The sequence below is a fragment of the Trichosurus vulpecula genome, chromosome 4 (genome assembly GCF_011100635.1).
Source record: "Trichosurus vulpecula isolate mTriVul1 chromosome 4, mTriVul1.pri, whole genome shotgun sequence".
Classification (NCBI taxonomy): Eukaryota; Metazoa; Chordata; class Mammalia; order Diprotodontia; family Phalangeridae; genus Trichosurus; species Trichosurus vulpecula.
In genome coordinates this window covers 120,243,215-120,259,481 of record NC_050576.1, presented here as the reverse complement: position 1 = coordinate 120,259,481, position 16,267 = coordinate 120,243,215, and the positions used below count along the sequence as shown (strand labels likewise).

At 38.7% G+C, this 16,267-nt stretch overlaps 1 protein-coding gene across 1 annotated transcript in view; it reads left to right on the top strand.

The window, feature by feature from the left end:
* The window catches only part of USH2A (usherin), a 991,863-nt gene that overhangs the window by 76,581 nt on the left and 899,015 nt on the right, over nucleotides 1–16,267 (top strand). Inside the window, exons 4-5 of the mRNA XM_036755334.1 lie at nucleotides 8,257–8,320; nucleotides 15,015–15,309. Of these exons, the coding sequence (XP_036611229.1) occupies nucleotides 8,257–8,320; nucleotides 15,015–15,309 (359 nt within the window). The remainder of the gene's footprint in view (nucleotides 1–8,256; nucleotides 8,321–15,014; nucleotides 15,310–16,267) is intronic.

Sequence of the window (16,267 nt, the reverse complement as noted above, 5' to 3'; positions counted from 1 at the left end):
TCCCCCTCTAAAAAAACAAAACAAAACAAAACAAAAAAGATATTCAGTTTGGTCCAATACACTGCCTCTCCAAGTAGCCCATTCTAATTTTAGACAACTTCAGTTGTTAGGGGATACATGTGTGTGGGGAGATTATACATGTATATCTATATCTATCTATATGTATGTATATACACACACATATATGTGTATATGCATGTACTTGTATATATATATACACATTTATGCATATGTACGTATACAGATATGCATACATATATGTGTGGGTATATGCCCCCTCATGCTTACACATATGTATGTATATGTATAGTATTTTGGCCATCGTGACAAAATTACCACATATAGCATCTCGTTTTGCCCCTCTCAGGCCAAACACAATGAGTCTCATCCTTTTCCCCTGGTCTGCACTCCTTCAAATGCTCAAATAGCGCTATCCCATCCTGCCTCACAATGACGGAAGTAAATTTTGAGTTTGGCTTTGAAGGGAACAAGGATGGGAATGTTTAATTTAAGGTGCCAGTGGGGCATCTAGGTAGAGATAACAAGAAGGCAGTTGGAAATGGGAGACTATGATTGGGAGAGAGGTTGGGGCTGGAAATAAATTTAGAAGCTTTTTACTTAGAGTTAATAGTAAAAGCTGTGGGAATGGATAGACTCCTAATAGAAAAGAGTGTAGAGATAAGAACAAGGCCCAGCACAGAACCTTGGAAAATATTTTAATTTAGGTAATAGGGAGTTGTAGGAGTGGTGGTGGATGGGGTATGTATGGAGTAGGTGTGGGAAGGGAAGAATTGCAACCAGTGAAGGGAATAGCCTGAAAGTAATCAGAGAAGCAGGGAGTGTTAAGCCTTTGCTTACTAACAGCTAGGTAGAGAGGAGTCACTATTTCTCTAAGCAGCCAATTCTAATTTTGGGTAGCTCTAATTGTTGGGAGGTTTTCCTTACTGTGAGTCCGAATCTACCTTTTTGGAATTTCTACCCATAGTTTTAAATTCAGCCCTCTGAAGCCAAGAAGTGTGTTAATTAGTCAATAAGTATTAAGTCCTTACTATGTGCCAGTAATTGTGGGAAGCTTAATCTTTTTTTTACTTCTACATGACAATTTTTGAAAGAGTTTTCATATTCCTTTTAAGTCTTGTCTTCTTCAGTTTAAATTTCCCAAGTTTCCTTGACCAATCCTCATATGTTATGATCATAAGACCTTTCCCAGTCCTAGCTATCATTCTTTCATTGTGCTTCAGCTTATCAACATACTTCTTAAAATACAGAGAGTTGAAGATGGCGGCTGGAAAGCAGGGACTAGCGTGACCTCCCTGCTGAGTCCCTCCAAAAACCTATAAAAAATGGCTCAGAACCAATTCTAGAACTGCAGAACCCACAAAACAGCAGAGGGAAGCAGGGCTCCAGCCCAGGACAGCCTGGATGGTCTCTGGGTGAGGTCTATCCCACACGGAGCTGGGAGCTGGGAACGGAGTGGAGCAGAGCCCAGCCTGAGTGGTGTGAACCAACCAGACCAGGAGCTAGGCAGAGCCGGCCCTAGCACCCTGAATCAGTGAGCTGCGGCAGTTACCAGACTTCTCAACCCACAAACACCAAAGACAGTGGAGAAGGTTAGTGGGAAAAGCTGTGGGAGTGGAAGGAGTTTGCGGTTCGGCTTCCAGCCCCGGGGGCAGTGGAGGTGGGGCAGCTACAGCTGTTGTTGCTTCCGGCCCCAGGCCCACCTTGTGGGAGGAATTAAGTGGCAGATCAGAGCAGGAGTGCACAGCCTGCTGAAGATCTAAGCCCAGTCCGGGCTGGGTGGGGGTTCTTGGGGAAGGAGCAGTGCTGGTGTGGCAGAGCTGGCACATCCCCCCCAAATGTGGAACATAGAACTCTTTAGTCTACAAGCAGTCATACCCCGCTGAAAAACTCAAGGGTCAAGTTAGTTGGTTGGGAAATATGGCCAGGCAGCGAAAATGCACCCAGATTCAGTCTCAGACTTTGCATTCTTTCTTTGGTGACAAAGAAGACCAAAACATACAGACAGAAGAAGTTAACAAAGTCAAAGAGCCTACAACAGAAACTTCCAAGAAAAACAGGAACTGGTCCCAGGCCATGGAAGAGCTCAAAAAGGATTTGGAAAAGCAAGTTAGAGAAGTAGAGGAAAAATTGGGAAGAGAAATCAGAAGGATGCGAGAAAACCATGAAAAACAAGTCAATGACTTGCTAAAGGAGACCCAAAAAAATACTGAAAAATACACTGAAGAAAACAACACCTTAAAAAACAGACTAACTCAAATGGCAAAAGAGCTCCAAAAAGCCAATGAGGAGAAGAATGCCTTGAAAGGCAGAATTAGCCAAATGGAAAAGGAGGTCCAAAAGACCACTGAAGAAAATACTACTTTAAAAATTAGATTGGAACAAGTGGAAGCTAGTGACTTGATGAGAAATCAAGATATTATAAAACAGAACCAAAGGAATGAAAAAATGGAAGACAATGTGAAATATCTCATTGGAAAAACCACTGACCTGGAAAATAGATCCAGGAGAGATAATTTTAAAATTATTGGACTATGTGAAAGGCATGATCAAAAAAAGAGCCTAGATACCATCTTTCAAGAAATTATCAAAGAGAACTGCCCTGATATTCTAGAGCCACAAGGCAAAATAGAAATTGAAAGAATCCATCGATCACCTCCTCAAATAGATCCCAAAAAGAAATCTCCTAGGAATATTGATGCCAAATTCCAGAGCTCCCAGATGAAGGAGAAAATACTGCAAGCAGCAAGAAAGAAACAATTTGAGTATTGTGGAAACACAATCAGAATAATCCAAGATCTGGCAGCTTCTACATTAAGAGATCGAGGGGCTTGGAATATGATATTCCAGAGGTCAATGGAGCTAGGATTAAAACCAAGAATCACCTACCCAGCAAAACTGAGTATCATGTATCAAGGCAAAATATGGATTTTCAATAAAATAGAGGACTTTCAAGCTTTCTCAGTGAAAAGACCAGAGCTGAATAGAAAATTTGACTTTCAAACACAAGAATCAAGAGAAGCATGAAAAGGTAATCAAGAAAAAGAACAAGAAAAAGAAATTGCAAGGGACTTACTAAAGTTGAACTGTTTTGTTTACATTCCTACATGGAAAGATAACATGTATGATTCATGAGACCTCAGTATTAGGGTAGCTGAAGGGACTATGCATATATGTATATGTGTTTATGTATATATATAAGTGAATGTGTATGTATGTATATATATAGGTGTATATATATATATATATATATACACATAGAGAGAGCGGACATAGGGTAAGTTGAAGATGAAGGGAAGATGTCTAAAAGAAATAAAATCAAATTAAGGGATGAGAGAGGAATATATTGAGAGAGGGAGATAGGGAGAGATAGAATGGGGTGGATTATCTTGCATAAAGGTGGCAAGAGGAAGCAGTTCTGTGGGAGGAGGGGAGAGGGCAGGTGAGGGGGGAATGAGTGAATGTTGCTCTCATCAGATTTGGCCTGAGGAGGGAATACCATACATACCCAATTGGGTATCTTACCCCACAGGAAAGAAGAGGGAAGAAGAAAAATAAAGGGAGGGATGATGGAGGGGAGGGCAGATGGGGGTGGAGGTAATCAAAAACAAACACTTTCAAAAGGGGACAGGGTCAAGGGAAAAAATTCAATAAAGGGGGAGGGATTGGGAAGGAGCAAAATATAGTTAGTCTTTCACAATGTGAGTATTGTGGAAGGGTTATACATAATGATACACATGTGGCCCATGTTGAATTGCTTGACTTCTTGGGGAGGGTGGGTGGGAAGGGAGGAGGGGGGAGAATTTGGAACTCAAAGTTAGAAATGGGGAGAAAATTTGTAATTCAAACTCTTGTGAAAACCCATGCTGAAAACTAAATATGTTAAATAAATGAATTAAATTAAAAAAAATACAGAGAGCCATGGAAAGAAAGGCATTTTAAGAAGGAAGGAGGTCTTAATGAAGTCAGATGTTACAAATAGGCCAAAGAGCAAGAGGACTGAGAAGGGCCACTGGGGGAGAGGGGGAGGAGGAAAGGGAATTGAGAAATCTTGTTGGCCTTTGAAATAACAATTTTAAAAGACTGGTTGGGGAGGGATCCATTTTTCAAGGGAGAAGGTACAGCATAAGATAACTGGGAAGAACATTGGATTTACAATCAGAGGATATTGGTTTGAACCCTGGTTCTGACACTCCTTGTCAAATCACTTAACCTCTCTGAACCTCAGTTTTCTCATTTGTAAAATGAAATGTTTGCATGAGACAACCTCCAAAGCCTTCCGCAGTTTTCAATCTATGATCCTATAATGAGTAAATAGGAAATAGAGGACAAGATTATGGACCACTCAGAGAAGGTTTTAGGCAAAAGGAAGGAAAGAGATATATAGAAATATCTACGTATGTGTAGGTCTAGAGAGCTATGTAGTACCTTGATATGGTACCAGGGTTGAGAAACTTTGGTTTTTTTAAGATAAGGAAATTTAAGCATGTTTGTAGAATGATGAGATCATAGGGGAAGATATTGAAGATGCCAAAGAAAAGAAGTAGTTGACAAAGTAAACAGCTATGAGAAGTTGGGAAGAGAATAGAATCAAGGTCACATGTAGAGGGCTTAACGTGGATGAAAACCCTCAAACACATCTCCTCTCCCCTTTCTTCTCTAAAGTCTAACCTGTTTCACTTCCTCCAATTAAGCCTCCATTGGCAGCTCCCTCCTCTCATTTCTGATACAGTGTAGAGGACACTTGATTATCTTCTATTATTTTAATTGTTTTATTAATATAAATTTTGCTTCCACCAACTCGATGGTGACTCTATTGAGAAAAGGGGCATTTTCCCTCTTATGTTAGCTTGACTGTGTGAGAATTACTTGGGCTGAATTTAGTTTGTTCCAGTATTCAGCATTATTGAGAAATGATTGAAAAAAATGGTGCTCGTAAAATTGAAACTAGCAGTGTAGGAATCTTATTGTTCTATGATATTTGGGTCAGAGTAATTCTTTTTAGGTGCCAATAGAACACAGTAGATGCAGATAGATGCAGACCTGTCCCCACAATTCTAAAGACTGATGGATAGTTAGTATAATGACTTAACAATTGTAACTTGATCGTAGGAACAAAATCTTCAATCTTCTCTGAACACTTATCTTAAAATCCTAATGATTTTGGTCTTGTAATCAAGTAAATGGTTCCAGTTCATTCTTTATGTGGCTTATGATGCCACTGAGTTTATCTACTTTCCATGGGATAATGATTCTATTCCAAATCAATTTTCATTCTGATTAATATCTTAGGTTGTTTAATCAGATTTTCCCCATTGAGCAAAACCTAGCGTGGCACCTGGTTGCTATATTGCTCTACTTCCTTCAACTCATTATTTAGTCTGTGGATGGTCAGTAATGATTTCCTGCTGATATGAGTCATGTCTGTTCATTGCTTGATTCGTATCATTTAGGGCCCTCTTTGCCATAGGAGCATGTTTCAAGGAAGTACCTCCTTAGAATAATCGTTCCAACAAACACTCATTGACTCAAATTAAAATTGGTAGCCTGGATAAGAGTGAGTAAGGTCCATCTTTAAGCCCATGTCCTTGGAGGTTTTTTACAGCTCACTTTCTAAAATATGATTCTTGGCTGTTGAATAGATGACTCACAATTTATCAAGGACTTTAGAGGAATCTCTCTAGGCTGCTTTGTTAAATTTTGAGACATAGATTCCAACCAAACTATGGTGTAGTGAAAAGAATACTAGAATGATAACTGGGAGATCTAGCTTCTAGATCTGGCTTTGCCATTCATTAGCTGTGTGACCTTGCGCAAATAACTTTGGCTCTCTGGATCATAATTTCCTTGACTATAAAATGAGGGACTTGAACTAGAAGATCTCTGAGGTCCTTTCTAACTCTAATTTTCTATGATTTGAATCAATTTCTAGTTTTGTGGAAAATGGACTCCGGCATTTCCTGTTAGGAGAGTTTCTATTTCATGATCAACAAAATGAGATCTGGGTGCCAATTTCCCCACTAGAAGTTTTTAAGTAACCATGGTAATGATTTAAAGTCATGGATCATAGGTGGTGTGCTTCAGTAGTGGCCCATGCTTTGACCATATCACTATTTTTGTCATTTTTGCTTTTCTCGATTTGATATTTCAGTTATTTAAAACATCAGCAATCAGATTGTTATAATCCAAATTTCCATTTCTCTTACTAGTAATGATAGCTTCCACTTAAATAGTTTTTGTAGTTTCAACAATGACCCTAAGAAGTAAGGAACGCAATGATCAGTGTCTCCATTTTGGAGATAGGAAACTGAGGGTAAAAAAAAAATTGTGATTGACAGAATCACACAGCTTTTAGGTGTCCAAGGCCGGATCTTCCTGGCTTTGAATCTAGGCTTCTATTCAGCCGTGTTGTCTCCAACTCTATCATACTGTTTCTCTTAAAGGCTGAGTTAAGGAGATTGCATTATGGGAGTTGCAAATGGATCTTTAAGATTTTCATATTAGTGGCTTAAACTTTGAAATTTTTTCAATTTTTTTTCTGACTTGGATATATTAATAAGGGAGGTTAGGAGCCATGAACTTTCTTATTGCTCTTTCATGATTTCTTTTGAGGGCCTGTGATTTTCTCTGATTTTGAGATTCTAGGCTGAAAAATAACATCTTGATAAGCGGAAAGTTGCTTTTGCCCTCGATATGGCATTTGCCTTGTTTCTCCCCTATGACATTGTGCAACTCTGTCTCACAAATCCAATCCATGCCCAAGTTAAGACATTATCTGGTATTCTCGTTGGTCCTCTTTGAAAACAAAGGATCACCAACAAGAGGGCCCTATAACCTCTGAAGGATGGAGACATGCCTAAGGGAACATTTGAATTTGATGTCTACCCCAGTGCCTAGTGTAGTGTTCTATAAACTGTGGGTGCTACATAAATGTTGGACACTTAATGAATGACATGTGAATAGGGAAGGGTTCAGGAGGCATATCAAAGATGTAGTAGACTCTGTCCTTGTAACAGTCATCTTTGCTCAGTTTTTCGGTGTGCTTTGCAGCTAAGACTTTGGGCAGTTTGCAACAGTCTGGTGAGCAAAAGTTCTCCAACATATAAAACATCAGAGAACAAAAACATAGATTTATACTCAGGATAAACCATTAAGGTATGTGAAATGCCAGAGCTCAGCTGCTTTCCCACAACCAAGTCTCACATGCCTGTCTTCTCCCTCCTTCCAAAGCACAAAGTTCTCAAAGTTCAATAGGAGAGGCCAACCTAAACACTAGCCCATAAATGTTGGTTTCTTCTGCTTTTATATGCTGCTTATTGGCAGCTTCAGAATGAGAGAGAGACTGGTTCCCTTATTGGGGTCAATGGAGACTGTTGCCTTTTTTTTTCTTCCATTTATCAGTTGACCTACTTCCCTGATTGTGGTCTTTTCCCAGTTCTTTCCCCACCCCTTCCCCCTCTCTCCTTTCCTGTTTCCTCTCTCTTTTTCTCTCTTCTCTTCTCTCTTGTCCTCTCTTCTCTCCTCCTCTCTCTCCTATTCTCTCCCTGACATTGTAGTGTGAGTCTTAACCCTTGCTATTTAAGGCTACTGAACTCTAACAATTGTCACTTGCTGGTCTATCCCAAGTACACTTCTCGGTTAGTAATTTCCCAGGGAACCACCTAGGTAAACTGGACCAACTTTAGACAGAGAATTTTGGGAATAACAAATGTTCTTGGAGTAGAGAAGGGAAAAAGGGAAAAATTCCAAGCAATTTTTGGAAGATTTTGTTATTCCTTGTTTGCCTTTGAGTATTTCTTAGAGATAGACCATGTCATAGTTTGAGTTAGAGGGATCCTGACTGTTACTCATTATCTGTGTAAACTTGGGTAAGTCACTCATTACTTCTTCATCTGTCAAATGAAGTGGTTGTACTAGATAATATCTGAGAGACCTTCTAGATCTAAATGCAATGACTGTCACATATCAGTGAATAGCTTAACAAGGAGCCTTCCATACTTTATTCTTTACAGAGAAGACTGTTAATGTCCTTGCAAAGAAGTCCCAAATACAACTATTTAATGATAAGTATTAGAATGTTTAGGTCTGTAAGAATCTGATGAGGACACAGCGAGAGGGTAGGTGTATTATGAATATGTCTCATTACTGTCCCTTTAAAGATATTTCGGATTGATGCCCTCCCCCATACCACCCTGCTATGTCAGAGTAGAATAATCTGTAATGTATGTATTTCTGCAGGTTCAGAGCAATTTATCGGAAGAATGCAAGATTTTCGATTATACCAAGTGGCCCTTCCAAACAGGTAAACAGATACAGTCTTGTAAAGCTCCAGAAGGGTGTGAATAAATGCTGAATTCACTTAAATAAGAATAGAGTGAAAATTATAGCATTTTTCATCTTTACAGTATCTTGCAAACATCATATAATTAATGTTTACCGTGTTTGCTCTGGGCTCTAGTCTGTGGCTGTTCCCCCACCTTACTCCACTGGGTAATGCTTTAAAATATGCCATTGATCAAATACTTGACAAAGGACTTTCTCTAGGAAAACTCAAGTTAGAAACAAGCTATGTTACACTATTTGGCACAGCCTCTTGAAATGTTCTTTGAATAGTCTGTGTGAAATAACTCCTAATGCTTTTTTATGAAGTTGCCAGATTTCCTTTTTAGAGCCATTTCATTGAGTACATTGTTCTCCATATTAGGAACGTGAAATGATGAGGATGTTTAAGAAATTTGGATCTGCGAGGAAAGACTAAAGGCTTATTTTACTTGGAGAAAAGAAGGTTGAGTTACATGAAGATTATTATATAATTGAATGCCCCCTGCCCCCTTCCACAGTAGACAGTTGCTTTGTCCGTATATCCTTGACCTGGGAATCTAGCGATGCCATGGATAGAGGGCTGGGCCTGGAGTCAGGAGGATCTGAGTTCAAATTCTGCCTCAGACACTTAACTAGCTCTATAACCCCAGGGCAAGTCACTTAACCAAGCCTCTTGCCTGTCTACTCAGTTTTCTTAATTGTAAAATGGGGATAATAATACCACTACCTCTTGGGGTTGTGGTGAGAATCAAATGAAATAATATTTGTAAAACACTTAGTATAGTGCCTGTCATGTAGCAGTTCCTTGATAAATGCTTATTTCCTTTCCTTCCTAGTGAACTGGAACAATAAGTATTTGTCACTAGGATTGTTGTCTAGTCTAAAACACTTTAAACAGTGCCTATCACATAGGAGGCACTTAATAAGTACTTTTTTCTCTCTCTCCCCCTCTAGGGAAAATAGGGAGTTAAAAAGTGTCTGATAAATTGAATTAAATTGATTTTATCATTTCTACTAAATAAATAATAAGAAAAAATTTAGGCTAACTATAAGAACAATTTCCTGAGGTTGAATCAAAAAAATATTCCTTAAACATAATGTAAAAAACAATATGGATTTTTTTTTGCAGCCTAAGTATAGTTTAAGTGCCTTCAAGGATATCCTGACTGCCCTTTTAAGATTTCTTCTTGCCTTGTATTCCTATAACAAAGTGATATATGTTTGATGAGTATATCCTATTAATTCTCTTGACTAGAAAACAAGATGAAATCCATTCATATTGCTGCAATGTTGCTGTTGTTCAGCCATTTTTTAGTTATGCCCTCCCTCTTCATGATCCCATTTGGGCTTTTCTTGGCAAAGATACTGGAGTAGTTTGCCATTTGCTTCTCCAGATGATTTTACAGATGAGGAAACTGAGGCAAATAATGTTAAGTGACTTGCCTACACAGCTAGTAATTGTTTGAGGCCAGATTTGAACTCACAAAGGTGAGTCTTCCTGTCTCCAGGCCCAGCACTCCATCCACTGTATCATTTACCTGCCCATTGCTTCAGTAGGGATCTGGATTGTTAAATTGAACTACTTAGCAATTGAAGATTCCTGATAATTCACATGCAAATTATCTGTGTGGGAGATTTCTAAGTTTGAGAATCACCTGAAGAAGAGGATTGCAATTCTATTCCATTAGATTTCATTTCTACTTATGTTGATTTACCCAGCCTTTATTCAGTACCTACTCCGTGACAGACACTCTAAGTGTAGGGGACACCAAAAGTCCTTTCCCTCAAGAGACTTACAGTCTGTTACTGTAGCCTGGCTGGTTAAGCAAAAGCCTTTCATTATTGAATATTCAAAGGCTGCCTAAATGTCGTGTGACACCAGAACACATTTCAAAGGGAAGATCTTTTTTTTCCTCCCTGTTCAACTTTATTATAGGCTACCTTTGCCTGAATTTCTAAGTATGTTCTGCAATTCTCCTTTCAGTATATATGATCCAGATGAAGTTCTTTCTTGAGAGAAAGTGATGAACTCTTTTGGTTCCCTTTGGTGTTGAGCAAACCTATTAATGTAATTTAAAGGAAATGATGTGATTTATTAAAATCGATCACCACATGGAAATACTACCTACCACGTCCAGTTTTTTTTTCCCTGTGACATATTGGAGAATGCATCTGTCCTCTTTATAATATCTGGTTAATGCAATTAACCAATGTGAGAAAATTGGAAATCACATTGGGTTGAGGACTCTGTTTCCATATGATCCTTAATTCTTGTTTAGGACAGGTACGTGGACTCTTGATAAACAAAAAAAATTCTTGCTTGGTATTTTTCCCTCTTTCTCTCCTGGCAGTGTATGTGGGATATAGGGCCAGGAGAGCAACTCAGGGTGCCAAGATCTGCAGTGATGAATCACAGGCAGAGACATTGGCATGTGGCCCTGGCCCCAACTCCTTTCAGACATATATGAAAAGTCATTCAGAAATAAATGTGGATGAAAGGTCACTTATTTGTTACTTCTCATGAATGATCCAATGACCCTATCTGTACCTGATATAGAAATTCTTCCTCACGTGTTTTTCATATTGCTGGTATTATAAATAAACTATATCAATGGAATGAATGAACTCTTCCTAAATTAATATTGTCACAACAATTACTCTAAATGAGCAGAAATAGTCACAGTATGCTGATGTTTAATTATAGCCACTCACGATTAGATTAATACCTGTGACTGGTATCTGCTGCAGAAGGTCTAAAGGTGGACCACTTTGCATTTTTTTCTTCCCCCTGTAAATTTATTCCCTTGTCAGGAATGTGTTTGAGATGTGATATTGTACAGCAAACAGAGCAATGAGGTCAATCAGAGACTTGGGTTTGAGTTCTGGCTCTATCAGTAAGTAACTGTGTCACCTTGAACAAGATCCCTCATTTCTCTGAGCCTTGGTTGAAGAGATGGTCCTCATTAGTTGAGAAGATAGTGTCCAGGTAAATGACAGCTGTGGCATCCCCAGTAATTAGAAGCCATGCTACTTTAGGGAGGATGGTGAGGATATGACCATCATGCCTTCCTGTCATAAATGCTGGCTTTAGGCAGAGTGATGGGAGACGTAACTGGACATTCTATACTTCTTGAATCTAGTTAATTCCCAAGATCCTACTATTCTGCCCCAACCCTGGTTCACACTCCTGCTAACAATTTGGCTTTATTCTACATGCATCTGCTCTGATTTTAACCTCTGGCTGTGGTGTGTACTTATTCTGGTTCAGATCCATGTGGGCCTCTAATAGGACAGGACACCTTAAGTTATTGAGTAATAATATTTTTACACAATTATGATTGGTCTTTGAGGGATCATGGAAGAAGAGAATCTAGAAGACCAAAAATTGGAAAAAAATTGTCTTATTTTTTTAAAAAATGAGAAGGTAGCTAATACTTTAAAAGTTTTAATTAATTAATTATTTAAATTTAAAGCTTTAATAGCTTTAAGTTATACAAAGAGTTTTAACATATATTCTCTCATTTGATACCTGCAACAATCCTGGGAACTAGGTTCTATTATTACTCCCATTTTATAGATGAGAAAACTGAGGCAAACAAGAATGTGACTTGTTCAGAGGCACACAGCTAGTAAGTGCTTGAGGCCAACTTTGAACTTGAGTCTTGTTCACTTCAGGTCCAGATCTCTATCCACTGCACCACCTGACCATGACTAGCTTCATAGTGATTACATCAAAAAAATTAGAATGGATTTTTAAGTGGATCACTTCTGGGCACTTAGAAGTGAAAGGAATAATTACTGGATTCCAGCAAAGAATAAACAGTCAACAGTCAGAAGCACTCACTAAGCATTTTCTAAATGCTAGGCACTGTACTAAATACCTGCATATGCCTGGCATGTAAGAAGAATACAGCTACAAGCAGAAAAATAGACCTTGCCCTCAAGGAGCTTACACTCTAATGGAGGAAGATAGTGCATAAATGGAAACTGCAAAGGTTGTTTGTGGGTGTGGGGAGAGGTAGAGTTGATGAAGATACCTGGCTTGGGGGGTGGGAGTGGGTTATGGTAGAGACTCATGTAGAAGAATGAGACCTGGTTAGCCTCCACACCGTCCTTAGATGGAGGTTCTGGGAGGAGCCATCCAATGAGAAGAAGAGGCTGCAGGGGCTGGAGGACACTTCCACCGGTGCATCATTTCTAAGATTGGAGTTAGGCTATATGATGAAGAGTTGGAGCACGGTAGATGAAGTCCAGAGTGCATCTTGGAAAGGCATCAGGACAGGCTAGTATCCTCATTTCTTTTTTGAAATTCATACTAAGTCAGGTCATCAAAATGACAGAGATGCAAACTCTATCTAAATTTCATTAAGTATTTGACAAAGTTTCTTGTGATATTCTTATACACCAGATGGGGAAGTATAGAGGAATAACTATATGAATTGGGAGTTCGGCCCTGGTGGTATTCGTCAGGGCTCTGTCCTAAGCCTTATTTTTATTTTCTTAATGACTTGGATGAAAACATTTGGTGCTCAATGTATAGTAGATATGATAACTCTCATTCAACACTCAAAATTCCTTTCCCTAGTTATTCTGGAGGAATATTTCCTATACAAACTAAACCATGGAAATAGATAGGATTAGATAGGAAATAGATAGCATTGCTAGTTGAAAGATGTTTCTTTCTGAAATTTTTACAGTGCAGGTTTTTTTTTTAGAACAAATAATAGAAACACCAAATGGTGAGCGCTCTCAGAGGTGACCTAGTCTCACCCACATCTGAGCATGAATGCCATCTACAATGTCCCCACAAGCGATTAATCAGATTCTACTTAAAGACGTTTAGTGATGGGTAACTCAGTTTGAGGGGCAGGTAGGTGGTGCAGTGGATAGAGCACTGGACTTAGAGTCAGGAAGACTTTAGTATATAATTGGCCTCAGACTCTAGCTGTGAGACCCTGTGCAAGTCACTTATCCTCTGTCTGCCTCAGTTTTCTTGTCTATAAAATAGCGGTCAAAGTAACACCTACCTCCCAGGATTATTGTGAGGATCAAATGAGACTATGTAAACCATTTAACATAGTGACTGTCATATAAGTCCTTAATAATTGCTTGGGTTTTTTTCCTTCCTGCTGGCCTAGTATAGCAAATATTTGTCATTAGGACAGTTGTCTAACTATATCTCCCCCATTCTGTACTTTTGCAAATAATTTCATTTTTTGAAGCCAAGTTGAGGTGCATTTATTTTATTATTACTATTATTGTTATTTGTACCAGATTTTGTCTTAGATTCAGCTCCTCATACTGTCTTGTGGTCTTTTTGGATCCTGAATCTATTATTTAGGTAGTTAGGAGGAGCAGTGGACAGAGCAGAAAGATTAGAGTTTAAATCTTGCCTCAGACATATACTAGCTGTGTGACGCTGGGCAAGTCATTTACACTTACTTGGTCTCAGTTTTCTCATCTATAAAGAGGTCTGAAACTAGCATCTAGCTCACAGAGCTATTATGAGGCTCAAATGAGATATTCGTGAAATTCTTTGCAAACTTTAAAACACTATAGAAAGGCTAGCACCAGATCAGTAACATTTTAGAATGGGAATGGCAATTCCGCCCCCACCCGCCATCCTCATTATAACATGCCCAACAAGTGGTGACAAAACCTCCCTCTTTTTTTTCTTTTCTTTTTTTTTTATTTTTAGTTTACGGCACTCGGTTCTACATAATTTTGAGTTACAACCTCCCTCTTGAAGACCTCTAAGAGGAAAGTTTTCAATGTCATCAAGTCTATATAACCTGCCTCTTTGGAACTTCTTATTGCTCCCAGTTCTGCCCTTTGATGCAGAGCAGGATAAACCATTCCTTTTCCACACTGCATCCCTGCAAATACTTGACTGTAGCTATTATCTAATCCCTAAATTTTCTCTTTTCCTGCTTAAACAACCCCACTTCCTTAAACTGATCCTTATGTGACATGGTCTCAAAGCCCTTTACCATTGTGGTTGCTCTCCTCTGGACTGTCTCCCATTTGTTAGTTTCCTTCCTAAGGCCTGAACACAGTAAATATTCTTGATGAGATATGATAAAAGCAGATACAGTGATACCATCATCTCCTTTTTCATGGAAGCTGTGCCTCCTTCATAGTCCCATTAAGTGTAGCCTGGTGACCCATCTAAAGATTAGCTCATTCCTTCCAGTTTTGCATCATTTCTACATTTTATAGTCATGCCCACCTCTGCCTTCATAAAATTTGTAAGTATCAGAATAAAGATTTGAACCCAGGTTTCTCCTGATTGCAGATTTTCCTGCTCTTTCTATTGGGACTTTTCCTCTTTGATAAAAATTGCTGACAACATTGAATGGAACAGAGTCAAAGATATTGCATTTGGAAATGCCTCTGCTGACCTCCCTCCAGGTTCCCATTAATTAGTTAATTGCCATTTTTGTCACCAGTTGTTGAACTAGTTCTGAATACTATGTTATCATACTGCCTTCATTCTCCAGAGCTATTTTTACTTTCTTTTTATATATGCCAAATTATTGAAGTTAAATTGATACTTAGCAATTCCATTATCATAGGAAAAGTAGCCTATTTTATACCTGCTTTTTGAAGTTTTATTCTTTGTTGAACTGTTTTGTCATGCCCTTGACTGACTGCCTTTCTTGTGGTCTCCATAGAGACATTATGGAAGTTTTCTCTGGAGAATTACTCTACTTGCACACCCAGACAGAGTGCCGTTGCCCTGTCAGCCACCCGAGGGTCCATCCTTTGGTGCAGCGGTACTGCCTCCCTAATGATGCAGATGACACAACCAATGATAGAGTTTTGAGGCTGAATCCTGATGCTCATCCGCTCTCTTATATCAATGATAATGATATTGGGACTTCGTGGATTTCTCATGTATTTAAAAACATGACTGAGCTTGAAAATGGAGTGGCGATTACAATAGATTTGGAAAATGGACAGTACCAGGTAATTAGATGAACTTTTTTGCTTGTATCAATGGCATCTAGGAATTGAATTAGGCAAATGAGCATTTGATTTATTAAAAAAAGTGTAAGGAATAAAACTTGTGAATTAAAAGGTTCTGTAGGGATATAATGGCTTCATTTTTAGAAATGTTTTATATTCAAAACCTATATTATGAAAAGAATACTTGATATTTATAGAAAGCTTTAAGCTTATGTAGCACCCTGCCTTCATTACACCCAAGGTCAGAATACTTGCATAGGTCATCATGTATTCACAATTAGGACTTGAGACCATACCACTACCACACTATGTCAGACCAGACAAAATGACATGAATTCAAAGGCAAGAAAGCAGTATATTATAATAGAATAACAAAATAAATAACAATGAATTAAACCAAGTGATTAGTAAACACACTACCCACGCATAAATGATTGCCCTTTCTCATGCCCTTCAAGGAGTGCTAGTTGACTTCTGATTTAATTTCTCTGCATGTTCAGTATAGTATAGTGGGGGGATACATTGAGATCAGATGCATGCCTCTGGTAGCAAGGAGTCCAAAGCTCTCCTCTTCACCATGCTGCAAGCATCATTGGAGTGACATTTAGGGGGGACTCAGTATAGAGAGCATTGTAACTGGAGTCAGGAAGGACTGAGTTCAAATCCTATCTCAGGCCCTTATTAGCTGTGTGATTCAGGGCAAGTCACTTAACTGTTGCCTGCTTCATTCAGTTTCTTCATCTGTAAAATCTGAATTCTTAAAACCTCCCAGAGTTGTAAGAATAAAATGAAATATTTATAAAGGGATTTGCAAACCTTGAGTGCTATATAAATGCTAGCCATCTTTGCTATTATTGTTAAGTTAAAGAGTACTGACTCCTTGGTGCCTGAAGGAAAACTGAAAACTCTTGCCACGGCTCTCACAGTCATTATTATATTTCAGATAGAATACCAGGGT